This window comes from Pongo abelii, chromosome 18 (genome assembly GCF_028885655.2).
Source record: "Pongo abelii isolate AG06213 chromosome 18, NHGRI_mPonAbe1-v2.0_pri, whole genome shotgun sequence".
NCBI classification, from domain to species: Eukaryota; Metazoa; Chordata; class Mammalia; order Primates; family Hominidae; genus Pongo; species Pongo abelii.
Window position 1 is genome coordinate 56,254,569 of NC_072003.2, and position 23,490 is coordinate 56,278,058.

The 23,490-nt window shown below is 46.5% G+C and overlaps 1 protein-coding gene across 9 annotated transcripts in view; it reads left to right on the forward strand.

Moving 5' to 3' along the window:
* Nucleotides 1-2,742: 2,742 nt before the first annotated feature.
* NLRC5 (NLR family CARD domain containing 5) overlaps nt 2,743-23,490 on the forward strand; it is a 95,326-nt gene continuing 74,578 nt past the window's right edge. For 2 of the 9 annotated variants that reach the window (XM_054533947.2, XM_054533948.2), the window contains exon 1: nt 2,743-3,038. In XM_054533947.2, coding sequence (XP_054389922.1) covers nt 2,836-3,038 — 203 coding nt within the window. In that variant the 5' untranslated portion in view covers nt 2,743-2,835. Of the gene's footprint in view, nt 3,039-17,040; nt 18,069-23,490 lie in introns of those variants that run through there. The other 7 variants (XM_054533940.2, XM_054533941.2, XM_054533945.2 and 4 more) reach the window with 6 other exon arrangements.

A 23,490-nucleotide genomic window follows, 5' to 3' on the forward strand; every position in this document is an offset into this window, starting at 1 on the left:
AAGGCGGGCTGATTGCCTGAGCTCAGGAGTTCTAGACCAGCCTGGGCAACATGGGGAAACCCGGTCTCTACTAAAATATATTTTTTAAAGAATTATTTGGGCATGCACCTGTAGCCCCAGCTACTCAGGAGGCTGAGGCAGGAGAATTGCTTGAACCCGAGAGGTGGAGGTCGCAGTGAGCTGAGATCGTGCCAATGCACTCCAGCGTGGGTGACAGAGTAAGACTCCATCTCAAAAAAAAAAAAAAAAAGGGAGAGAGCACAGTGTCTGGTACATCCTAAGTGCTCCACGAGTGCCAGGTATTGGTTATACTTCATGGAGGTGAGGTACACAGAGATGTCCAGGTCATGGGGACTCACTCCATCCTCCAGTTAACCCTGACTCCCTCCCCACCCATCTCCTGAGTTCTCTCTGCTGTCAACCTTTCCTCTCACATCTCGGGTTTCCCACCCAAAAGTCCAAACACTCAAGATTCCTTCTCATCTCCAACCCATAAAATCTGATTGGCTTCTTCACACTCAAGTGTAAATGACTGATGGCCATTTGATTGACACTAGAGGGGCTGGCACATTTTTAGCACATTTTTAGCCAAAGGTATTATGTGCTGATAGCGGACTCTCAGGCCACAAGCCAGTCCGAGGACAGGGAAAGTTTGAGGAGGTCACTCTTCCAGAACCCTTTGGTGATAACCTTTCTGGCAGACCTGGTACCCCCAGAGTGAAAAGGGCTCCAGGGTCAAGACCCAGCTCTGCCCCTCATTTCTGTGTGACCTTCAGCAACTCATTTGATTTATCTGGACCTCAGCTTCTTCATCTGTCTAATGGGATAATAATCTTTGTCTTGCCCTCCTCACAGGGCTGTTCAGAATTAAATGCATCTGAAAATGATCCGCATTTGTGTCTTGGACTGTGGTTATTTGTTCATGTGTCTGTCTACCCTGCCTGCCCAGGGAGCAGGTCAGTGTCTTCCCTGGGACTTCATGCACAGGTCTTTCCTGTGACTTCATGTAGGACCAATCATCCCGTCAGCGCTCAGTGAACATGAGCTGCTTCCCTGTGGGATGTCTGGGAGGTGAGTGGAAGGCCTTCCTAGCAGGCACATACTGGAACATAATCAATCCCTCCCATGCATACAGCTCACACCCACATTCTTATCCATTCCCACCATGTCCCTCAGTGGCCTGGGGAGACTAGGAATACCCCACTTGACAGATAAGGAAGCTGAGGCCAGGGGAGGTCAAGGCATTTGTCTGAGGTTACACAACCAGGAGTGGTGAAGCTGGGAGTCACACACAAGCAATCACTGCAAAGTCTGTGCCCTTCCCACTCTGAGCTGTCATGCAATTTGCAGATATCTGAGTTGGTCCTAGGAGAAAGGCAGTTCAAGTCTCATGGGGAAGTGGGGCCTGCAGAAGGGGACAAAAATATAAGGGCAGCTTATGGGCTTCAGGTAGATTGCAACAGCCTCAACTTTAAGTCATCAAATGATCACAACCACTCTATGTGGAGTTAGTATTAACATCATCCGCATCTTACAGATGGCAAAACTGAGGTGCCAGCCTGGACCCAGATGGGGATGCAGGTGCAGGATGTTTGGGGGCCTGGCACACCCACTCCCTGTAGAGCCTGCATCCTGGCACCTCCCTGAGCCCCTGCGCACCACACCCAGGGGCAATCTCAGGAGACATGGGGGCTCTTGCCCCTTTTGTGGACAGGAAATTGAGGTAGGCGGGTGAAGGTCGTCTCACCTGCAGAGCATGGTGGCACATGCCTGTAATGCCAGCTACTCTGGAGGCTGAGGCAGGAGAATTGCCTGAAACTGGAAGGCAGAAGTTGCAGTGAGCTGAGATCGTGCCACTGGATTCCAGCCTGGGGAAAAGAGCGAAACTCCCTCTCAACAACAACAACAAAAGAACCCTGGGGGGTCCCCGACTCCTGGCCTGGAAGTGCACTCCAGGATGAACAGAGAAGTCAAGGCATTGGGCCTATCTAACACAGTCAGTAAGGTGGAGAGTAGGACTTGAACCCGGGATGTCCGATGCTGATGCTTGTGTCCTGACCACTACCTTGCAGCACCCTCACACCAACACCCACCCCAGGCCTGGGAGGCAGGGGAGCACCAGCAGTCTGGGAGTGAAAGTTGCTTCCCTGTGGGATGTCTGGGAGGTGGGTGGAAGGCCTTCCTAGCAGGCACAGCTGTCCACCGGATGAGTATGTCCAGGGGGAGAGGAGCCCCCTGTCCCAGGATATGGGCAAAAACCTGGAGAAGCTGAAGCTGGACTTTGAGGACGGCCCCTGACCCCATCCTGGGACAGCCACCTCCCCTTCCTTCTGCCCCCTCCAGTCCCTCCTCTCCTTTCCTGCTCTCCCTCCTACCTCTTTCCATCTCCCCCTTTCTGCCTGTGATTTCTCCTGTGACTGGGGCAAGATCCTTCAACTCTGTCCTCCCTGAGCCTCAGTGGCTCACCTGGAACATAGGGTGTTGCTTGCAGAAGTATTTTAGGGTTACTTAATGAGATAAATTGGTAGACTGTTTTTCCCGGGTCAGCCAGCCAGGGGCTCGGTGAATAGGAACAAACGCTGCTGCCATTCCCTTCTCCCCTAGTTCATCCTGGAGGCTCTCCACTCTCCCCCTGGTTCTAAGTCCCCTCCTCCTGCACGGCATCCCCCCTCCCATCCAACCCAGTCTCCACTGAGGCACTGAGACAGGGTCTTAGCCCGGGGTCCCCACCCACCTGCGCTCTGCATGTGAGCCGACCTTCACCCACCTGCCTCAGTTTCCAGTCCACGAAAGGGGCGAGCGCCCCCACGTCTACTGGGACTGTCCTTGGGTCCGATGCAGGGCTGCGGGGAGGTGCCAGGGTGTGGGCGCAGCGGGGAGCGGGGACTCGGGCTGGCACCTCGAATCCACGTGATTTCTCGGCAGCAGCCGCCAGTTCCACTCACTGGCCGAACAGATCTAGGCGGCTTCTACTTTCAGTTTCGCGCAGAGCGCGGAGGAGCCCGGAGCGCTGAGGGTGAGTGCCAGGAGCTCTGCGGGTGAGTGCCGGGCGTGCAGCAGGGCTGCGGGACCCGGGCTAGGGCGAGCGGAAGGGAGAGGATCGGGGTTCGAATTCTGCACGGAGAGGGGTGGAGGGGATGTCAGAGGCCCTGGAGCGGGAGGTGCGGGTGGCCGGGTGGGTGGCCGATGGATAGCCGGGTGAGCGTACAGGGAGCCAGTAGCTCGGCAGCGCGCACAGCATGCGCCCCGAGAGGTTGGAGGAAGAGTTGCCTCCAACCTCCCGGTTGGAGGCAGAGGATGGCAGATGAGGGTCGCCTGGATGGGGGGACACAGTAAGCGGCTGTGCTTCCCTCCCTGCGCAGCTCCTGTCACCTACCGGAGCCACCCACTCTCTCTGTCTTTTACTCTGCAACTTTTCATTGATTTTAAAACAATTACAGAAGTTACACTGTTCATTATACGCAATTTAGACTTTTTAGCCTAAACAACTTTTTATTATGGAAAATTCCAAACATATACAATAGTAGAAGGAATAGAATTAGGTTGAGCCTTCTGCACCTGCGGGTTTTCATATAATGAAGCCCTACCTATCCACGCTCAGCTTGGACAGTCACGACCCCAAGGCCACCTAGGTGGCCCAATCTCCACCGCTGGTTATTTTAAAACAAATGACGGACAGCATAGCATCTCAACTGAGGTATTTCAGAATGTACTAAAAGATAAGGCATCTTTTAAAAACAAAACCACAGTACCACCAGCATACTACAAACATTTTAATAGTTATTCCTTAATGGCAAATCTCCAGATTATTTCTAAGGGACATTTAACCTCATAAGTGACAGGTGAATGCATGGGTGTTGTTTCGTTACTGCTTTCTGCATTCCCATGTGGTTTTCGGTCACTATTCCCACCCAGAAAACCAGGACCTGAAACTGGCTGGGGCGATCATTCGGGGAGGTCGAAAGAGCCTCCTACCTTCAGTGCCGTTTGCGTCCATTTTATAAGTTGGGGTTCTTATGTTTCCTTTTTTAAAAGGTTGAAGTTTCTGCAGACCTAAAAAGCAGTTTGAAAACTGGCAGTTCCCAGCCTCTAAAACCGGGGGGTAGCAGGAGGCAGAGAGTACCCCGGGGCCAGATCCTGGAGCCTCATTGTCCCTTCAAATCACTTTCCGTTTCTCTAAGGGAGAAATAAACCTTGAAAAGCCATGGGCTTTTCAGATGTATCTAGATGTATCTGATGCTTTTCAGATGTATCTAAATGTATCTGATGCTTTTCAGATATATCTAGATGTATCTGATGCTTTTCAGATGTATGTAGATGTATCTGATGCTTTTCAGATGTATCTAGACTCCCATTCAGCGTGCTTTCTGCAAACCTTACTGAACCATAGCCCAGAATGGCCATCCATGATGCCCACCGGCCTTGTCTCCAGAAGCACAGTGCCAGGTGGACCTCCACATGGTGTGGACGGCAGACAGACTGGGGCTCTCAACACCTGGTATTTGCTGGATGACCATGAACTAACCATTCAATTTCTTGAAACTTTGGTTTCTCGTCTGTAAAATGAACATATGCAAATCTATCCTACAAAGTGTGTTTTGTGGATTGAATGAGATGATGCACGCCCACCCAGTGCCTTGATCAACCTTAAAGTGCTGCACAAGTGTGAGGGGAGATGGATCCTTGAAGAAGACAGACAAGCAGAGGGGAAAGTTCTTGGAAGAGTTTCACAATATGCTGAACTTTATTCCTGGATCAGATACAGAGTTGTCCGGGTGTCCACAGGGCTGGGTTAGCCTCCTCAGACCCCAACACACATACCCTCTTCCCCTCTGAGGAAAATTCAGCAAAACTTCTTTTGCTGTTGTTCTTTTTATTCCTTTTTTTTTTTTTTTTTTTTGACGAAGTCTCACTCTGTTGCTCAGGCTGGAGTGTAGTGGCACGATCTCGGCTCACTGCAACCTCCACCTCCTGGGTTCAAGCGATTCTCCTGCCTCAGCCTCCCAAGTAGCTGGGATTACAGGCACCCGCCACTACACCCAGCTAATTTTTGTATTTTTAGTAGAGATGGGGTTTCACTATGTTCGCCAGGCTGGTGTCAAACTCCCAACCTCAGATGATTCACCCGCCTCGGCCTCCTGTGGGATTACAGGCGTGATCCACCTTGCCCGGCCTCCTTTTTTTTTTTTTTTTTTTTTTTTTTTTTTTTAATAGACGTGAGGTCTCAAATTCCTGGCCTCAAGTGATCAGTCTGCCTCAGCCTCCCAAAGTGTTGAGATTATGGACGTGAGCCACCACACCCAGCCATAACTTCTTAGCATGACTTTTCCCATTTGTTATGAGTTCAATTGTGCCTCCCCATAAAAGATATGTTGAAGGCCTAACCCTCAGTGCCTCCTAACGTGACCTTATTTGGAAATAGGGCTGTTGCAGATATAACTGGTGAAGATGAGGTCATACTGGAGTAGGATGGGCCTTGAATCCAATAGGACCTGTGTCCTTATAAGAGAGGAGATGGACACATGAAGACAGAGACATACGGGGACCAGACAGCCATGGACGGTGGAGGAGGAGAGCGCAGTGATGCACCTAGGAGCCAAAAGCCACCTAGAATTGCCAGCAGGCGGCGGGAGCCAGGAAAGGCAAGGATGGATCCTCTCCTCCAGCCTTCAGAGGGAGCCTGGCCCTGACCACACCTTGATCTCAGACTCTGACCTCCAGAACTGCGAGAGAAGAAATCTCTGTTGTTTTAATGTACGCAGCTTGTGGCACTTTGTGACAGCAGATACAGCAGTACTGCGACAACACTAGGAAACGAATACACCATCCCAGCATCTCCGCTCTGTTTTCCATACAGAATTGAACTAAGGATCAGGCAAGCTAATGCAAGTCCAAACACTGTAAAAACTTTGGAGGCAATCTAAGGATGTGAGCCAGATTTGTTTGCCAGATCTTTTTTATTATATTTATTTATTTATTTATTTATTTATTTTAGTGAGAGGGAGTCTCACTCTGTTGCCCAGGCTGGAGTGCAGTGATATGATCTTGGCTCACAGCAACCTCCACCTCCCAGGTTTAAGTGATTCTCCTGCCTCAGCTTCCTGAGTAGCTGGGATTACATGCACATGCCACCATGCCCAGCTGGTTTTTGTATTTTTAGTAGAGAAGGGGTTTCACCATGTTGGCCAGGCTGGTCTTGAACTCCTGACCTCAGGTGATCCACCTGTCTTGGCCTCCCAAAATGCTAGGATTACAGGCATGAGCCACCAATGCCCAGCCCATATATTCATATTTTTAATGGACTTATACATGAAAATTGTATCTCACTTTTTAAAATAAATGATATGGAATTATGTGTTAAAGGAAAATTAAATCTTATGATATCATGTTTTAAAATTTTTAATTTTTCATAGCTAATACATTTATATAGTTTTTAAAAATGTAAAACATTTGGAAAGATATAATGAAAAATAAGTCTCCTTCCATCTCCTGTCTCCCAGCCACCCAATTGCCCTCCCCGAAGGCAACCAATGTTATCAGGTTCTTGTGTCTCCTTCCAAAGACAGTCTAAGTGGGTTTTTACAAACATGGATATATACATATATATATATACACACATACACAAACACATATACACATACGTAGACACAAACACACATGTGTACTTTTCCCTTCTCACAAATGGCAGTATACTATATGTAGTGTTCTCTAACTTGGGTTTTTTTTTTTTTTTTTAAACTTAGTGCAATTTGGATATCTTTCTACATGAAAATTTTAAAATTTGCCCTTTCCCTCTTTCTTTTTAACAGTTGCGTAGTATTTCACCGTACAACTGCTCTGTAATTGATCTAACAGTTGTAGAACACTTAGGTTATTTCCTGTCTTTTGCTATTTCAACAGTGCCGTAATAAATATCCTTGGTCAAGCATCATTTTTCATACGTGGGAGTGAATCTTTAAGAAAACCAGGAGTGGATTTGCAAGGTCAAGGGGAATATGCAGTTTGAACTTGGATAAACATGGCAAATTACCCCCCTTAAATGTTGTATGAATTTTTGCTCCCACCAGCTGGAGGGGGGAGGGGCCAAATTTCCATATTTGCAAATCTCGGAGACGAACAATAGTGTGTTTTTTTATGCCTCTTATTATGAATGAGTTTGAACATCTTTTCAAATATTTAAGAGTCACCTGTAGCTCATTTTCCATAAACTGTCAGTTCATATCCTTTGGTCACTTTTTTATTGGCTTTTGGTCTTTTTCCTGTTGAGTTGTAAAAGCACTTTTCATGTTAAGGGAATTTGCTCTTTGTCTATTATATGGTTATACTGTCATTTAAAATGGTGGCATAGTTGCTTATAGAATGTCTGAACCATATCCGTCATTGTTAGATATTTATATTGGGTCTCATTTTCTTGTATTATATATGGGATGTTTTCCCTGTTTTTTTGTAAAAAAAAAAAAAAAAAAAAAAAAAGCAAGCAAGATATGGCATTTTAATTCTTCCAATAGCTCTCACCATAATGGTGAAGGAAAGGAAATATGTTTGGGAAAATACTTCGATAGGATTTGGGGTGGCTGGAACCTGTGTGCAAAATGGCCAACAGGGACCAGGACATGTTGGGTGGGAACAGAGTGCTTTGCATGGTGTATGTGTGTGGGGCAGAGGTGCTGTATTTGCTCCTGAAAGAAAAGGGGGTGGAGGGAGGGGAGAAGAAAGGAAGGAGAGAAGGTGGAGGGAGGTTAGCCACATAGGGAGATGACTCCCAGAAACTTCTTAGGGGTAGGATGGCAAAAGGACATTTTCAGTGAGTCCAGGAATGCCCTCTGCTCCGTGTGAGGTGGGTACCAGCACCACAGACACCGGCTCTGGCTCCCCACCTGCCATCATGAGTGCATTCAGCTTCTCCGCTGAGCTTCCACACACCAGGCCCTGCTCTAGGCACTGGGCTACAGCTGGGAACACAACCAACTCCCTGCCTTGTGGAGCTGATGAGGCAGTAGAAACAGACAAACAAGTAAACAAAGATGTGCATGTCACACGAGGTCAGGTGGAAGTGACTGCAGTGAAGAAGGCAAGGCAGGCGAGGGTGGAGCATGCTGGATAGAGAGGCAGACGTAGCCTTCTTGTAGGGATGTTGGGACATTTGAGAGAGAACTTGAAGGGAGTGTGGCAGGGAACCATGGGCCATGGCGTCTGGAGGAAGAAGGAACCAGTCAGAGGGGATGGCAAGAAACAAAAAAGTGGGGAGAAGAAGATAGCAGAGAAGAGGAGAGGAGGGAGAAGAGGAGAAAATGCTGCTTAAAGTCTGCTTTTGTGCTCGCAAATGCTCATTGTGAAAGACATTTTTACAATTTTTGCAATTTTGTTTTGTAATTTAATAATGGGCTGGGCTAGGCACAGTGGCTCACGCCTGTAATTCCAGCACTTTGGGAGGCTGAGATGGGCAGATCACTTGAGGTCTGCAGTTTGAGACCAGCCTGGCCAACATGGAGAAGCCCCGTCTCTCCTAAAAATACAAAAATAGCCAGATATGGTGGTGCGTGCCTGTAATCTCAGCTACTCTGGAGGCTGAGGCAGGAGAATCGCTTGAACCTGAGAGGTGGAGGTTATAGTGAGTTGAGATCGTGCCATGCTCTCCAGCCAGAGTTACAGAGGGAGACTCGGTCTCAAAAAAGCAACAGAGTGCTTGAATTAGAGCAGGAGCCCTCAGCTAGAGGAGCGCCCACCCACCTCCTCCCCAGGAATCGCAGAGCTCCCAGGAGAGGCCATAGCCTCCTACAGGTCGTGGCATTGCAGGTGGGTTGGTGTCCCAGCTGGCTGTTTCTGTCTCAAGAAAGGAAGGGCCGCTCCCACTGACATCCAGGCGTAAGCAACGCCCTGGTGAACATCCTCGTAGCTAGAGCTTTGCTCACATTCTGGATTGCTTCCTTAGGCTCAGTCCTCAAAGTGGACTCCTAAAGGGATATATGAACTTTTGTTTTTTAAATGTTTGAAACCGTGTTGTCAAATTTCTCTCCTAAAAGATTGTGCCAATGTAGAGAGTCTGCCGACCCCTGGAAGCTTCCCGATCCCCTAGCACCTATCCCTTGTGGGTGGGATGGATCCTGTACCATCGCCAGACCCTCAAGAACCCCTTGTCCTGCATGGTCCTTTCTGTCCCTCCTGGTGAAATGGAAGGAGCTTGCATGCCTTGGGAAGCTGGTGCTTTGAGGCATTCAGATCTTACCGTGGCATCATGTTTGAAGAGAGAAATAGCTTGCTGTTTTGTGTGTCTCTCAATAGTCTTATTCACTGAGTTCTTGAAGGTGTCCTGTGTGTTTCTGGGCTGCAGAATCCTTTTATTGAAATGGACAGGTCAGTGTTTTCCCAGAGAAAGACCTATCCAGTAGGAGTTCACAAGAGGATTTTAGGAGGTGTGTGGAGAGGGCGTCTGATTCCATTGAATCGTAAAGTGACAAAGTTGTTCCCTTTTCAGTTCTTTTTCATTCTTCCAGACTAGTGAAAGAGAACGCCTCAGTCAGGTGCTAACGCATCTGTAAACCTCTCACACTCTTGATATTTTCAGCAAGGGGAGGCCAGGCCTCCGGTCAGAGCCCTGGGTCTGCAGCAATACCCAGCTACAGTTCAACAGCGTCATGGTGTTTTTTGTTTTCCTTGGCTTTCTTTCTTTCTTTTTTTTTCTAGACAAGGTCTCACTCTGTCACCCAGGCTGGAGTGCACTGGTTGCACAGCTCCGTGCATAGTTTCCTGCAGCCTCTATTTCCCAGGCTCAATCAATCCTCCTGCCTCAGCCTCCCAAGTAGGTGGGACTACAGGTGTGCACCACCACACCTGGCTAATTGTTTTTTGTTTTTATTTTTGATAGAGACGAGGTCTCATTATGTTGCCCAGGCTGATCTCAAACTCCTGAGCTCAAGCAGTTTTCCTGCCTTAGCCTCCCAAAGTGCTGGGATTACAGGTGTGAGCCTCCATGCCCCACCCTTGAGTTTCTTTTCGATGATACCTTCAGTTCGTGGCAAGTGGTACTTCAAAAAATAAAGTTAAAAGTGACATGGTTTCTAGAAAAACTTTAAGGAAATGGTGTTCTGGCTTTCAGATAAGGCAAAAACAATCTTCAAACATGAGTAAAGAGTTTTGGAAATTATACACTTACCCCTAGAGGGTGAGATTGTGGGGGAAATTTCATAATGTATACTTCCACAATGTTTAGAACTTTCCAAATGAGTACAGTTTATGTTTGTAAACAGAAAAAATAATAAAGACATAATAAAATGATAATTTAGTTTTAAAAGATGACCATTTGTTGAAGGCAGTATTATATTCCAGAGGAAATGGCCTCTGGAATCAGCATAGATTTTATCGTTTTATTTTTATTTTGTTTTTGAGACAGTGTCTCACTCTGTTGTCCACACTGGAGTGCAGTACTGTGATCACAGCCCACTGCAGCCTCAACTTCCTGGGCTCAGGCGATCCTTCTGCCTCAGCCTCCCAAGTAGCTGGGACTATAGGTGCACACCACTATGCCAGACTAATTTTTTTTGCATTTTTTGTAAAGACAGATTTTCACCATGTTGCCCTGGCTGGTCTCGAACTTCTGGGTTCAAGCGATCTGCCTGTCTTGGCCTCCCAAAGTGTTGGAATTACAGGTGTGAGCCACTGCGCCCAGCCAGCATAGATTTTAAATCCACCTTTTGTTGCTTGACTTCTTGGAGCCTGTTTCTTCATCTATGAAATGCAGGAAACGTGCCTGGAAATATTGCTTGAGATTCTAATGGGGAGGTGCAGGTGGAATACTGCAGCCTGATGCCCAGCCTATGCCGGGAACTCAGTACATAACAGCCAATGAGCATTGGCTGCGGACTAGACATGTCCCCTCCTTGTGCTGTAGTATTAATGTCTCCAACCCTCACAGTGATCCTGTGAAGTAAATGTAATATCACCACCCAGATGAGGAAAACAGTGGTACAGAGAGGTTAAGAAAACTGTCCAAGGTTGCACAGCACTAAAATGTTGATATCAGGATTTAAACCCAGCCCTTCTGACCCCAGAGGCTCTTTGTTCAAAAATTATTTTCTTTTATTTTATTTCGAGATGGGGGTCTTTCACAGTCACCCAGGCTGGAGTGCAGTCGCATGATCATGGCTTACTGCAGCCTCAACCTCCCAGGCTCAAGTGATCCTCCCACCTCTGTCCCCCAACCCCCAGTTGCTTAGGACCACAGGCACACAACACCATGCCTGGCTAATTTTTGTACTTTTTGTAGAGATGGGGTTTCTCCCTGTTGCCCAGGCTGGACTCAAACTACTGGGCTCAAGCGATCCTCCTGCCTCAGCCTCCCAAAGTGCTGGGATCACAGGCGTGAGCCACTATGCCCAGCATTAGAGGCTCTTTTAACAGCTCCACAATTCCCTGTGAGATGGGCTGCGTACAAAGCATTACTCCTGCTTGACATATACACAAACCATGGCCCAAAGGGAGCCGGGGCTTGTCCGGATGTCATCCTCTAAGTCAGTTGGGGCAGTAAGACCCAAAACCAAGGCTCCAGCCCTCTAGCCCCTCCAACCTTTCTTCTGCCCCGGTTTTATGGGTTTGGCAATGTCTGCCAGGATGGGAGGAAGCAGTTCAGATGATCCAGTCTGGAGGCAAAATTCTTCTAAATTCAAAGGGCCCAGCCTCAAGTCACTGATGTCTTTTTTTTTTTTTTCCACTTAAAAAAAATGTATTCATTTTAAACCACACAAGTAAGACACGAATCAGTCTTTCTTGCAGAAAATTTAACTTTTTATACATAAGGCTGAAATCTATTTTACTCACTGCTTCCAGCCCCATGCCCGTCCCTTCTCCTACAGTAACCCCTATTTGACATGTTTCCAGAACTTTATCTAAACTTTCACATAATAAAAATAATTCTTATATAGGGCTTACTAACTTCCAAGCACTGTTTTAAGGGCTTTACGTATTTAAGCCCCACAATAACTCTGTGAGGTAGGTGCTGCTCTTATCCCCATTTTACAGATGAGAACATTGAGGCCCAGAGAGGCTATGTAACTGGACTGGCATCACCCAACCTGCAATTGGTGGAAAGGTCAGTCCCAAATCTAGGCAGCCTTGCTCTGAAATTCATGCTCTTAGCCTCTAAGTTATAAAACATGCTATTATCGACCTGTGGGAAGAAACAGTATTGCTGTTTGTTGATGTGTATTTTGAGACAAGTGATATCATGTTGTGCATATCATTATACAATCTGTCTTGTTTATTCTATGATACATCTTGAAGATACAGCCATGTCAACAAAAAATAAGTCCCTTTCCTGTACATAATCCCACAGCGTGGTTACACCAAACTTTATTATGGCTGTGTAGGGTGTTTAAAGACCGCTGCTGGAATTTCTTTATCCAAGACTCTGTGTGTCTTAGCCCATTGGGGCTGCTGTAACAAAGCGCCAGAGACTGACTGGATTCTAAACAATAGAAATTTATTTCTCACAGTTCTGGCGACTAAAGTCTGAGATCAGAGTGCCAGCATGGTCGGGTTCTGGCGAGAGCCCTTTTCCGGGTTGCCGATGGCGGACTTTTCATTGTATCCTCACATGATGCAAAGCAGGCTAGAGCATTCTCTTGGGTCTCTTTTATAAAGGCATCAATCCCATTCACTACGGCTCCTCCCTCCTGACCTAATTACCTCCCCCAGACCCCGGCTCCTAATACCCTCCTATTAGGGGTTAGAATTTCAACATGTGAATTTCGGGGGAGCACAAATATTCAGTCCATCACATTGCATATTCTGGGCCTCATGGCTGTCCATTTTGCTTTATGCTGAGAAGTTTAGTGGTAAGGTCAAAGGGTGGAAGCGCAGTAAGATCTAGAAGTCACTGCTGATTTGCCCTACAAGATGGGCAAACCACTTTCCAGCCTGCAGCTCTGAGCCCTGGATCCAGGCCTTCTCTTCTTTATGTCTCGAGCTTACCCTGTCCCCTGCCTTACTTACCAAACCAAAGCAAGATTCCTCTGGGACATTCCTGCCAGGCCCCATGGCAAGGTTGGAGCTGATGAGGGGACTTCCAAACCTCGGTTTTATTTTCACTTTGGCTTGGGCATGCCAAGCCCTGGCAGAGCCACAGAGTTGGGGCACGAGGTGCCAAGAAACAGCTCCGAGTCTGAGGAAGGTGCTTTGCCCTGGGAAGGGGATAGAGCTGAGTGTTGGTTATGGGGAGACATACTCAAGGTCTCCATCTAAATAAGTCAACTTCGTGGCCTTCCTGTCCCCAGGGCCTTTGGGGCTCTCAGAGGACAAGAATCACTCAGCTCTGGTTTGCTGGAGAAGCAGAGCGCCAGCTGGGAGGTAGCGAGGAGCCTGTCTCTCCCCACTGGGAGTGGAGAGCTGGGTGTCACAGCCTCCAACAGTTGTTCCCAGACATCGGCATATGGGGAACCCCCTGGGAGCTTCCAAAAGTGCCAGTGCCTCCGTTCCACCTCCTGGGATGGTGCTGTGATGGGTCTGGAGTGTGGCCCATTGGGATTTTTTAAAGACCCTCCTCCCAGGTGATGCCATTGTGCAGACAAGCATGGGAACCACTGGCCTGGAAGCCCCAGGGAGAGGCCTCTGGGGCCCGGGACACACAAGTGAGAGCCTTCTCCTAGCAGCCTTGCTAGCCACCCACCCCTTCCTGAGGGTGCTAGACCCAAACTTCCAGGGCTGAGTGGGAGAAGCAAGGCCACCAGCTGGCCACCTGCTGTCCCAGCCAGGCTCAGGCTGGCAGTAGGGCACCCCAGTCCTGGAGGAGGGTGCATCTGGAAACCTTGGGGGCTCTTGGTGGAAAGTTCAAGCCTTTCGCATAGGAAGGTGGCTGGGGTGAAGGAGGCAGTTTAAAGACTAGTGATGTGGGCTGGGACCCAGATTTCTGGGTTTCCAATGACCAGAAGAAGATGGCCTTGTTGGACTGGGAACAGGGACCACCCAGGCTCAGGCCTGAGGCTGCGAGTGCAGGCATGAATTTGAGTGCAGGCTCAGGAACAACCCCAGGGCCACCAGGCAGGGAGAGACCTCTTCAACTCCTGGCTCCTCGACTCTAGTTGGTGACCTAGGCAGGTCCCTTTCCCACTGTGAGCCTCAATTTCCTCATGTGTAAAGCATCAAGACTGTGTGTTTTAAGTCCTTTAGGGCCCTATCTTTGTGAGGGACAACAGAGACGATGGTTTTCAAAGGCAACAGTCACCCCTGCATCATCACTGACTCACAGAAATGGATATGCCCTATAAGGACATCTCTTGCTTGCTCTGCCAGCATTTGTGGGCGGGGGAGGAAATGGCCGCTAACCTTTCCTGAAGGCACCTCCCAAGAGACCCCTGAAAGGAGGGTGACGCCTCCCAAAAAGAGACCAGTGGCCCAGCTCAGCCCTGCTCTTAGTTTTGTTTCCTCTGCTTTGAATGCCAGCAAGGCCTTTCCCTCCCAGGGCCTCAGTTTCCCCATCTTTACAATGAGCCCAGCATAGACCCCATCACTGGGGCTCTTTCTGCTCTGCCACCCTGTGCATCTGGGCTCAGGTGTTCTCCGAAGCCCTGATGTCATCAGCCATTCCCGGGGGGAAGGCAGAGGCGCTGAGTTCTCTGTGTCCCCCTGGTAGGGCTTGGTGTAGGATTCAGGGAGGATTGGAGGGCCTCTGTGGCCTCAGGTCCTCCCCAGGGTCCCCAGGCTCTGACCTGTCCACCTGGACCTAAAGAACCAACAACAGCAGCACTTTCTGTTTCTTTGAGGTATTTTTGTCCAAATGTCTGTAGTCATGACTGGTGTGCCTGGCTATCACCCCACAAACTACATCCTTTCTGATCTGCACAGATGAGAAAACTGAGGTCTTGTTTCCCCTCCACCCCAAGACCTAATGGGACCTCCTCCTTAATCTAATCCTCAAGAGGCAGGAACAGGATGGAAAGCAAAGGAATGGCAGCCAGAAGTCTGTGGCTCCACTCCTGTCCTCTCCGCATCCCTCACTTCCTTCCTTACACCAGGCGTCAGGGGCTGGAGAGATGGAAGAAGCGATAGCAATGACAACCACACTAGTGGTAATCATAGCTTGTGTGGATTGAACCTTTTTTTATTTTTCATTTTTAATTTTTGTGGGTACATAATAGGTGTATATGTTTATGGGTTACATGAGATGTTTTGATACAGGCATGCAGTGTGTAATCACATCAGGGTAAATGGGGTTTCCATCACCTCAAGCATTTATCCTTTGTGTTGCAAACAATTCAATTATACTTTTTGTTATTTTTAAATGTACAGTTAAATTATTACTGACTGTAGTTACCCTCTTGTGCTATCAAATACTAGGTTTTATTCATTCTAACTATTTTTTGTACCCACTAACCATCCCCACCTCCCCCACCCCAGCCTCCTACTATACTTCCCATCCTCTGATAACCATCCTTCTACTCTCTATCTCCATGACTTAAATTGTTTTGATTTTTAGATCCCACAAACAAGTGGGAACAAGTGATGTGTGTCTTTCTGTACCTGGCTTATTTCACTTAACATAATGGCCTCCAGTGCCATCCATGTCCTTGCAAATGATGGGATCTCATTCTTTTTGAAGGCTGAATAGTACTCCATTTTGTATGTGTGCCACATTTTCTTTTACGCTTTTGTTCTTTTTTTTTTTTTTTTGAGATGGACTCTTGCTCTGTCACCCAGGCTGGAGTGCAGTGGCATGATCTTGGCTCACTGCAACCTCCGCTTCCCAGGTTCAAGCTATTCTCCTGCCTCAGCCTCCCAAGTAGCTGGTATTACAGGCATGCCCCACCATGCCCTGTAAATTTTTGTACTTTTAGTAGAGGAGGGGTTTTGCCATGTTAGCCAGGCTGGTCTCCAATGCCTGACCTCAGGTGATCCACCTGCCTCAGCCTCCCACAGTGCTGGAATTACAGGCGTGAGCTGCCATGCCCAGCTGCCACATTTTCTTTGTTCATTCATCTGTCGATGGACACTTAGGTTAATTCCAAATCTTGGCTATTGTAAACAGTGCTGTCATAAACATAAGAGTGCAGATATCTCTTTGAGACACTGATTCCTTTCTTTTGGGTATATACCTAGCAGTGGGATTGCTGAATCATATGGTAGCTCTATATTTAGTTTAGTTTTCTTTTTGTTTGTTTGTTTGCTTGTTTTGAGACAGAGTCTCACTCTGTCTCAAGACTGGAGTGCAGTGCAGTTCACTGCAACCTCTGCCTCCTGGGTTCAAGTGATTCTCCTGCCTCAGCCTCCCAAGTAGCTGGGATTACAGGCATGGGGCGCCACTACGCCCAGCTAATTTTTGTATTTTTAGTAGAGACGGGGTTTCACCATGTTGGCCAGGATGGTCTCAATCTCTTGACCTCGTGATCCACCCGCCTCGGCCTCCCAAAGTGCTGGGATTATAGGCTTGAGCCACCGTACCCAGCCCTATTTTTAGTTTTTTGAGGTACCTCCGAACTGTCCCGTAGTGGCTGTACTAATTTACATTCCCACCAGCGTATGTGGGCTCCCTTTTCTCCACATAGATTGAGGTTTTTTTGTTGTTGTTTGTTTGTTTGTTTGGAGATGAAGTCTTGCTCTGTCGCCTAGACTGGAGTGCAGTGGCATGATCTCGGCTCACTGCCGCCTCCAACTCTCGGATTCAAGCTATTCTCCCACCTCAGCCTGGGATTACAGGCGCCTGCCACCACGCCTGGCTAATTTTTTTATTTTAAGTAGAGACGAGGTTTCGTCATGTTGGCCAGGCTGGTCTCAATCTCCTGACTTCAGGTGATCTGCCTGCCTCAGCCTTCCAAAGTGCTGGGATTACAGGCGTGAGCCACCGTGCCCAGCCTGGATTGAGTTTGTATCATGTGCCAGGTTCCATGTCAGGGATTCCACATGCCCCATCCCACAACCATCTTTCCAGGTGGGCATTATGATGATCCCCCGTAGCAGACACTGTCAGAGCTCCCCCAACCCCATCTCTGCCCGGATGCCCCCATTCACTGTGGGTGACACCTGCATCCTTCTCCCGGGGTCACCTTTGCATGGTGGGCATTGCCTTGCTCAGAGATGCCTGGGCAGTCATACCTCCCTCCCCTGCCCACTGGGCTTGCGGTGACGTGAAGTGTGACCGACCACCCAGACCCCTTGAACATGCACAGGACGGACCTCTTCTATCATCACACTCCAGTTCTCCCATGTGGCAGGCTGAAGTGAGGCTTCTGAAACCATATCTTTGCTTAGCTGCCTCTGCTATGCTATCTTTCTTCCACCACCCCCTCAATAAACAACTTCCACAGGAACCCCCTTGGGCTCTGCTTCTAGAGACCTGACCTAGAAGATCCTCATTTTACAGATGAGGACACTGAGGTACCTGCTTAACCTACCAGGGTCACACAGCTTTGGTGTGGAGTAGGGACTCAAATCCAGGGCCCTGGTACGGAGGCATTTGCCCTCACCAAGATTCAGGCACTGAGAGAAGCTGACAGGCCTAGAGAATGGCAAGACTTGAGACAGCAGAGGAAGGAGAGAGGGTGAGGAATGGATCCCCGTGCTGAGGTCTGGTCTGGAAGGAGAAGTCTGCAAGGTGGGAAAAAGAGGAAAGGGGACGTGAGGTAGGCAAGCAGGATGTGCAAGGCAGGGATTTGTGAAAGAGAACGTGCAAGGCAGGGACTTGTGAAAGAGAATGCTGGAGGGTGGTGAGCAGCATCTCATGGGCAGGTCAGCAGGTGCAGGAGAGGCCCAGGAGGGCTGGGGACTGGATGGTGAAGGGGCATTTATTTATTTATCCTTTGTTTTGTTTTTTGTTGTTTAAATTGAGACCGGCTCTCACAATGTTGCCCAGGCTCGTCTCGGCAACTAATATCTGCCCACTCCCGGCCTCGAATGATCTTCCTGCCTCAGCCTCCAAAAGTGTTGGGATTACAGGCATGAGCCAATGTTTATTCGTCCTGAGCCTTCCCTGGACACCTGATACGTAGCTGCTTTGTGGTGGTCACAGTTCCATGGTATGACTTTATCCTGGAGGCAGTGGGATGCTGATAGCAGGTTCAGACAGGCATGAGGACAGACCAGAGGTGAGTTTTAAAGATAACTTCAGCCAGAGGCATGCGTGCATGTGCACGTGTGGGTACATGTATGTGTGTGCACGTGCATGTGTGTATGAGTGTGGACTAGAGATGGGATGGCTTTCTGAGCAAAGGGGACGGCCAAGGCAAAGGCCTCGGGTCTCTAGGGAGAGAACAGGGTTTGATCTCTCCACTCCCTCCTCTAAGCTCTGTGTCAATAGCATTTTCAGGATAGCAGAAAGGATGGATTCCCAAAGAGCACAGCAGCGAGGGCAGTTGGAGGCAGGCGTCTGCTGGGACACCGAAACCAGGGTGAGATAAACTCTCCTCGCACCTCCTCAGACTCAGAGCCCCCATAAAGCTTCCAGGTGCACCCCAGCCCTTTTCCCTCTCTCTGTCTGAACTGGGGTGGCATGATCCCAGGACTGCGACTCCACGTGTCTGGATTCCCCTTACTGACTGTGTGACCCTGGCCATTTTCTTTTTTTTTTTTTTCTAAATCAAATGCTGTATTTGGGAATCAAAAAACTGCAATCCAGGGCATATACAAGGACTGGGGTGGTCTTCAGTATGTCCAACGAACAAAGAGAAGCTGGAAGTTTTATTAGAAAGAAAAATGTTACATATTGTTTTGAAATGACTCGCATTGGCACTGGAGAAGCTGGTTCATTCGCACAATCAGCTTTCACATTCCCTCTTTTGATCAACATCTTTCTTTCAAAACCTCACTCATCAACCATCTTAAAGTGAGGCTTCATTGTCACTCCATGCCAGGTTTGCCTGGAGTTCAGCATCAAGTTCCATGTTGTTAGTCCCATCTGTATTAGCAATCATCTTGACGCACTGGGCTAACATTATCCTGTTAGGAGAACTGGCTTAACAAATATTAAACAGGCAACAAGAATGGAGTTCAAAGATCATAATATCAAAATAAGTAGCAATTGTTTTATTTTGTTTTATTTCGATGGATTCTTGCTTTGTCTCCCAGGCTGAAGTGCAGTGGCGTGATCCCGGCTCAACGCAACCTCCATCTCCTGAGTTCAAGAGATTCTCCTGCCTCAGCCTCCCGAGTAGCTGGGATTACATTTGCTCACAACCATGCCTGGCTAATTTTTGTATCTTCAGCAGAGACAGGGTTTCACCATGTTGGCCAGGCTGGTCTCGCACTCCTGACCTCAAGTGATCCACCCTTCTTGGCATTCCAAAGTGCTGGGATTACAGGCGTGAGCCATTGCACCCAGCTATAATTAGCAATAGTATAATAAATTTAGTTTGTACAAGACCCTGGCCATTTTCCCTTCACCTTTCTCTCAGCGCCCCATTTGATTACTCGGCCTCAGGGGTGCATTGGGGATTCTTAGAGGTAACACTTCGAACTGAAAGCCAGAGGTCCTGGTGCCAAAATGCAAATGTGAGGGTTTGCAAGTTCGTGGGGTTTCATTTTCTCTGTTCCGTTTGCAGCAGCTCCTCTTTCTTGTTTTCTATAGAACAGTAAAAAACTTTATGTATTTGAATATCGTGAACCTCATAATTCATATGCAATATAAAAACTACTAGCTATGCCTGGAGAAATCAATTGAAGCACAGTGGCTGAGCGTGTTTTTCTCATTCTTTGATGGCTACCTCAGATCAAATCAGTATGAACTTGGGGTCAGGCACAGTGGCTCACACCTGTAATCCCAACACTTGGGGAGGCCAAGGCAGGAGGATCACTTGAGCGCAGAAATTTGAGACTAGCTTGGGCAACATAGCGGGACCTCGTCTTAATATTAAAAAAAAAAAAAAAAAGAAAGAAAGAAAAAAGTGAACTTGGGAGGTTTGAATGACAACTTGTATAGCTGAAGTAATAGATATATTCAATTTTAAAACTTAATTTTCATTAGATAACACACGCATACGGTATAACATTCTAGGCCAGGTGCAGTGGTTTACATCTGTAATCCCAGCACTTCGGGAGGCCAAGGTGGGCAGATTGCTTGAGCCCAGGAGTTGAAGTCTAGCTTGGGCAAGATGGCAAAACCCCATCTCTGCAAAAAACACAAAAAATTAGCTAGGTATGGTGGTGTGCACTTGTAGTCCCAGCTACTCAGGAAGCTGAGGTGGGGGAATCATATGAGCCCAGGAGGTGGAGACTGCAGTGAGCCATGACCACACCACTGCACTCCAGCCTGGGTGACAGAGCAATACCCTGTCTCAAAAAAAAAAAAAAAAAAAGGAAAAAAAAAATCCTTTCACTGGGGACAATTACCATTATGAATTTCTTCCAGAAATATTAATGTATTTGTATACACTATTTTTTTTTTGAGACAGGGTCTCACTCTGTCACCCAGGCTGGAGTGCAGGGATGCAATCTTGGCTCACTGCAGCCTGGACACCCCCCAGGCTCAAGCAATCCTCTCACCTCAACCTTCTGGGTAGCTTGGACAACACGTGTGCACCACCACTCCTGGCTAATTTTTGTATTTTTTGTCAAGATGGGGTTTTGCCATGTTACCTAGGCTCGTCTCAAACTCCTGACCCCAAGTGATCGGCCCGCCTTTGCCCCTCAAAGTGCTGGGATTCCAGGCATGAGCCACCACATTTATGTTTTCTTTACACAAAGGAAGCATATTCTACACCCTGTTTTGTCCCGGCTCTCTTTTAAAAAACAATGTATCTTGGATACCGTTCCATATCATTCCATATAGTTCATCTTCATCCTCTTTCTTTCTTTTCTTTTTTTTTGAGACAGGGTCTCACTCTGTCGCCCAGGCTGGGGTGCAGTGGCACTATCTCAGCTTACCTCAACCTCCCGGGCTCAAGTGATCCTCCCACCTCAGCCTCCTGAGTGGCTGGATGCTGCTTCTTTCTTTTGATGGCTGCAAAGAATTCCATTGTATAGATGTGCCATAATTTAAACATAATATGTCCTCTTTGATCATTTAGGTTTTTCCAATCTTTTGCTATTACAAGCAAGGCCACATTAAATATCACTGGGCATATTATTTTGCACATTATGAAGATATCTGTAGGTTAAATACCTGTGTATGGAATTGCTCAGTGTGATTATATGGCATTTACCACTTTGGTAGATAAAGGTTGTATCCTGTTACATGTCCATGGATGAATTTCTTCCAGAAATATTCACGTATTTGTATACACATTTTTTGAGACAGGGTCTCAAAACTGTTGACACATTATTATTATTATTATTATTTCACATTATTTAGGGAAGTTTCATTTTTTTGTGAGCTATCACTGATAATTTCTTATTTACTCATCATCTTGTATTTCTCTTCCTTGCACATTGGGGAAATGTCTATTCTAGTTTTTAATGTAAATGTTCTTGTGGCTTTTTTAGAAAAAATCAAAATATGCACATTAAAAAGTTTGAATGGTTCAAAAGGTCCTAAAAAGGGTCCACAGTAGAAAAGGCTCTCCTTTCCCGGCAGCCCCAGATCCCTCCTCAGACACAAGCCTGTCATCAGTTTCCTGTGTAGCTTCCCAGAGTTGGTCTCTATGTATGCAAATACACACACATTTAAAATATACACATTCCAGGTCCACGTGGAATGATGCAAAGCATCAAAGGGCCCGTTAATTCACAACCTTGCCAACTCAGTAATATACTTGCGAATCTAATAGCTAGAAAATGGTATATCTTTTTAGTTCTAATGTATTATATTTATTCTATTTTCTGTGAGCTTGAACATCTTTTCATATATTTAAAAGTCATTGGGGCCAGGAGTGGTGGCTCATGCCTGTAACCCCAGCACTTTGGGAGGCCGAGGCAGGTGGATCACCTGAGGTCAGAAGTTCGAGACCAGCCTGGTCAACATGGTGAAACTCAGTCTCTATTAAAAATACAAAAAAAAAAAAAAAAAAATTAGCCAGTCATGGTGGCTCGTGCCTGTAATCCCAGTTATTGGGAGGCTGAGGCAGAAGAATTACTTGAACTGGGGAGGTGGAAATTGCAGTGAGTGGAGATCGTGCCACTGTACTCCAGCCTGGGCAACAGAGTGAGACTCTGTCTCAAAACAATTTTTTTAAATGTCATTGGTGTTTCCCTTTTTTGTAAGCCTTTTCTGTTCTTTGCCTAGTTTTCTATGAGGTCATTGGCTTTTTCAGTGTTGGTTTTTAGTAACTCTCGATTTATTAAAACATTTATACATTTATAGCTTTGTTTATGATGTATACATTTATAACCTTGTCTGTGATGCAGATATTTTTCCAATTTGTCATCTGGCTTTTGACTTTATCTGTGGTATTCTTTGACAATACAAAAATTTTAATTTATATCTGATCAGTTTCATCCAGTTGTTTTTTTCTTTTTTCATGATTTCTGAGTTTTGTGTCATGCTTAGCAAGATGCTCTCTACTCTGAAATTATTTTCTGTAAAATACTTTTTTCAGCCAGGCATAGTGGCTCACACCTGTAATCCCAGAACTTTGAGAGGTAGAGGTAGAAGGATTATTTGAGTCCAGGAGTTCAAGTCCAGCCTGGGCAACAGAGCAAGACCCTGCCTCTATTTTTTAAAAGAGAAATTTTTTTAAATAAAAAAAGAATACTTTTTCCCGTGTTTTGTTTGAGCACTTAAATTTTCTTAACTTTTTTGTCGTGAAACATAACACATAGAAAAATGTAATGTAAGTATACAACTTCATGAATTGTTATAAATTAAACATACAGCTTTCTGGTACTTTCATGGTTTAACTTCTTACATTTAAATTTTAACTTCTTACATTTAAATTTTGGTTTCATCTAGACTTTATTTTGATATAATTGTGAAATAGAAATCCATTTTTATTCTAAAAGAACACTTTTTAAATGTTCATGAAATGTTTTAAAATTTATTATATACCAAGCAAAAAAAAAACTCAACATATTCCTCAAAGCAGAAATTGCACAGGACTTATTCTTTGTACAGTGTAATGCAACAAAAACTAATGAGAAAGCCTTAAAAACAACCCTTTATTAAATTACTCCATTCCAAATTATAATTTCAAGCTACTTAGCACATAAGTATTTGATATACATTTATCGAAACTGGCCAAAAGTGTTTTATTATTTTTTAAAAGGAAAAGGCTAGCAACGGCTTAAGCAATAAAGTTTATAGTTTTAAAGAATAAAAAACAGCATCACTAAATCAGGGGAAAGAAATAAAAAGATAAAAGCAAAAATTACAGAACTAGAAAAGGGACCATTCCAGCAAAATTAATAAATGAAAACAAAAATTTGTTTTTCAAAGATACGAGTTACCAACTGCTGGTGAATCTAAAAAGGAGAAAAAGACAAAGTTAACTAAATTAAATGTGAAGCCATGAGGAGATTTAAAACTATAAGAAAATAGGCCGGGCACAGTGGCTCACGCCTGTAATCCCAGCACTTTGGGAGGCCGAGGTGGGTGGATCATGAGGTCAGGAGCTTGAGACCAGCCCGGCCAACATGGTG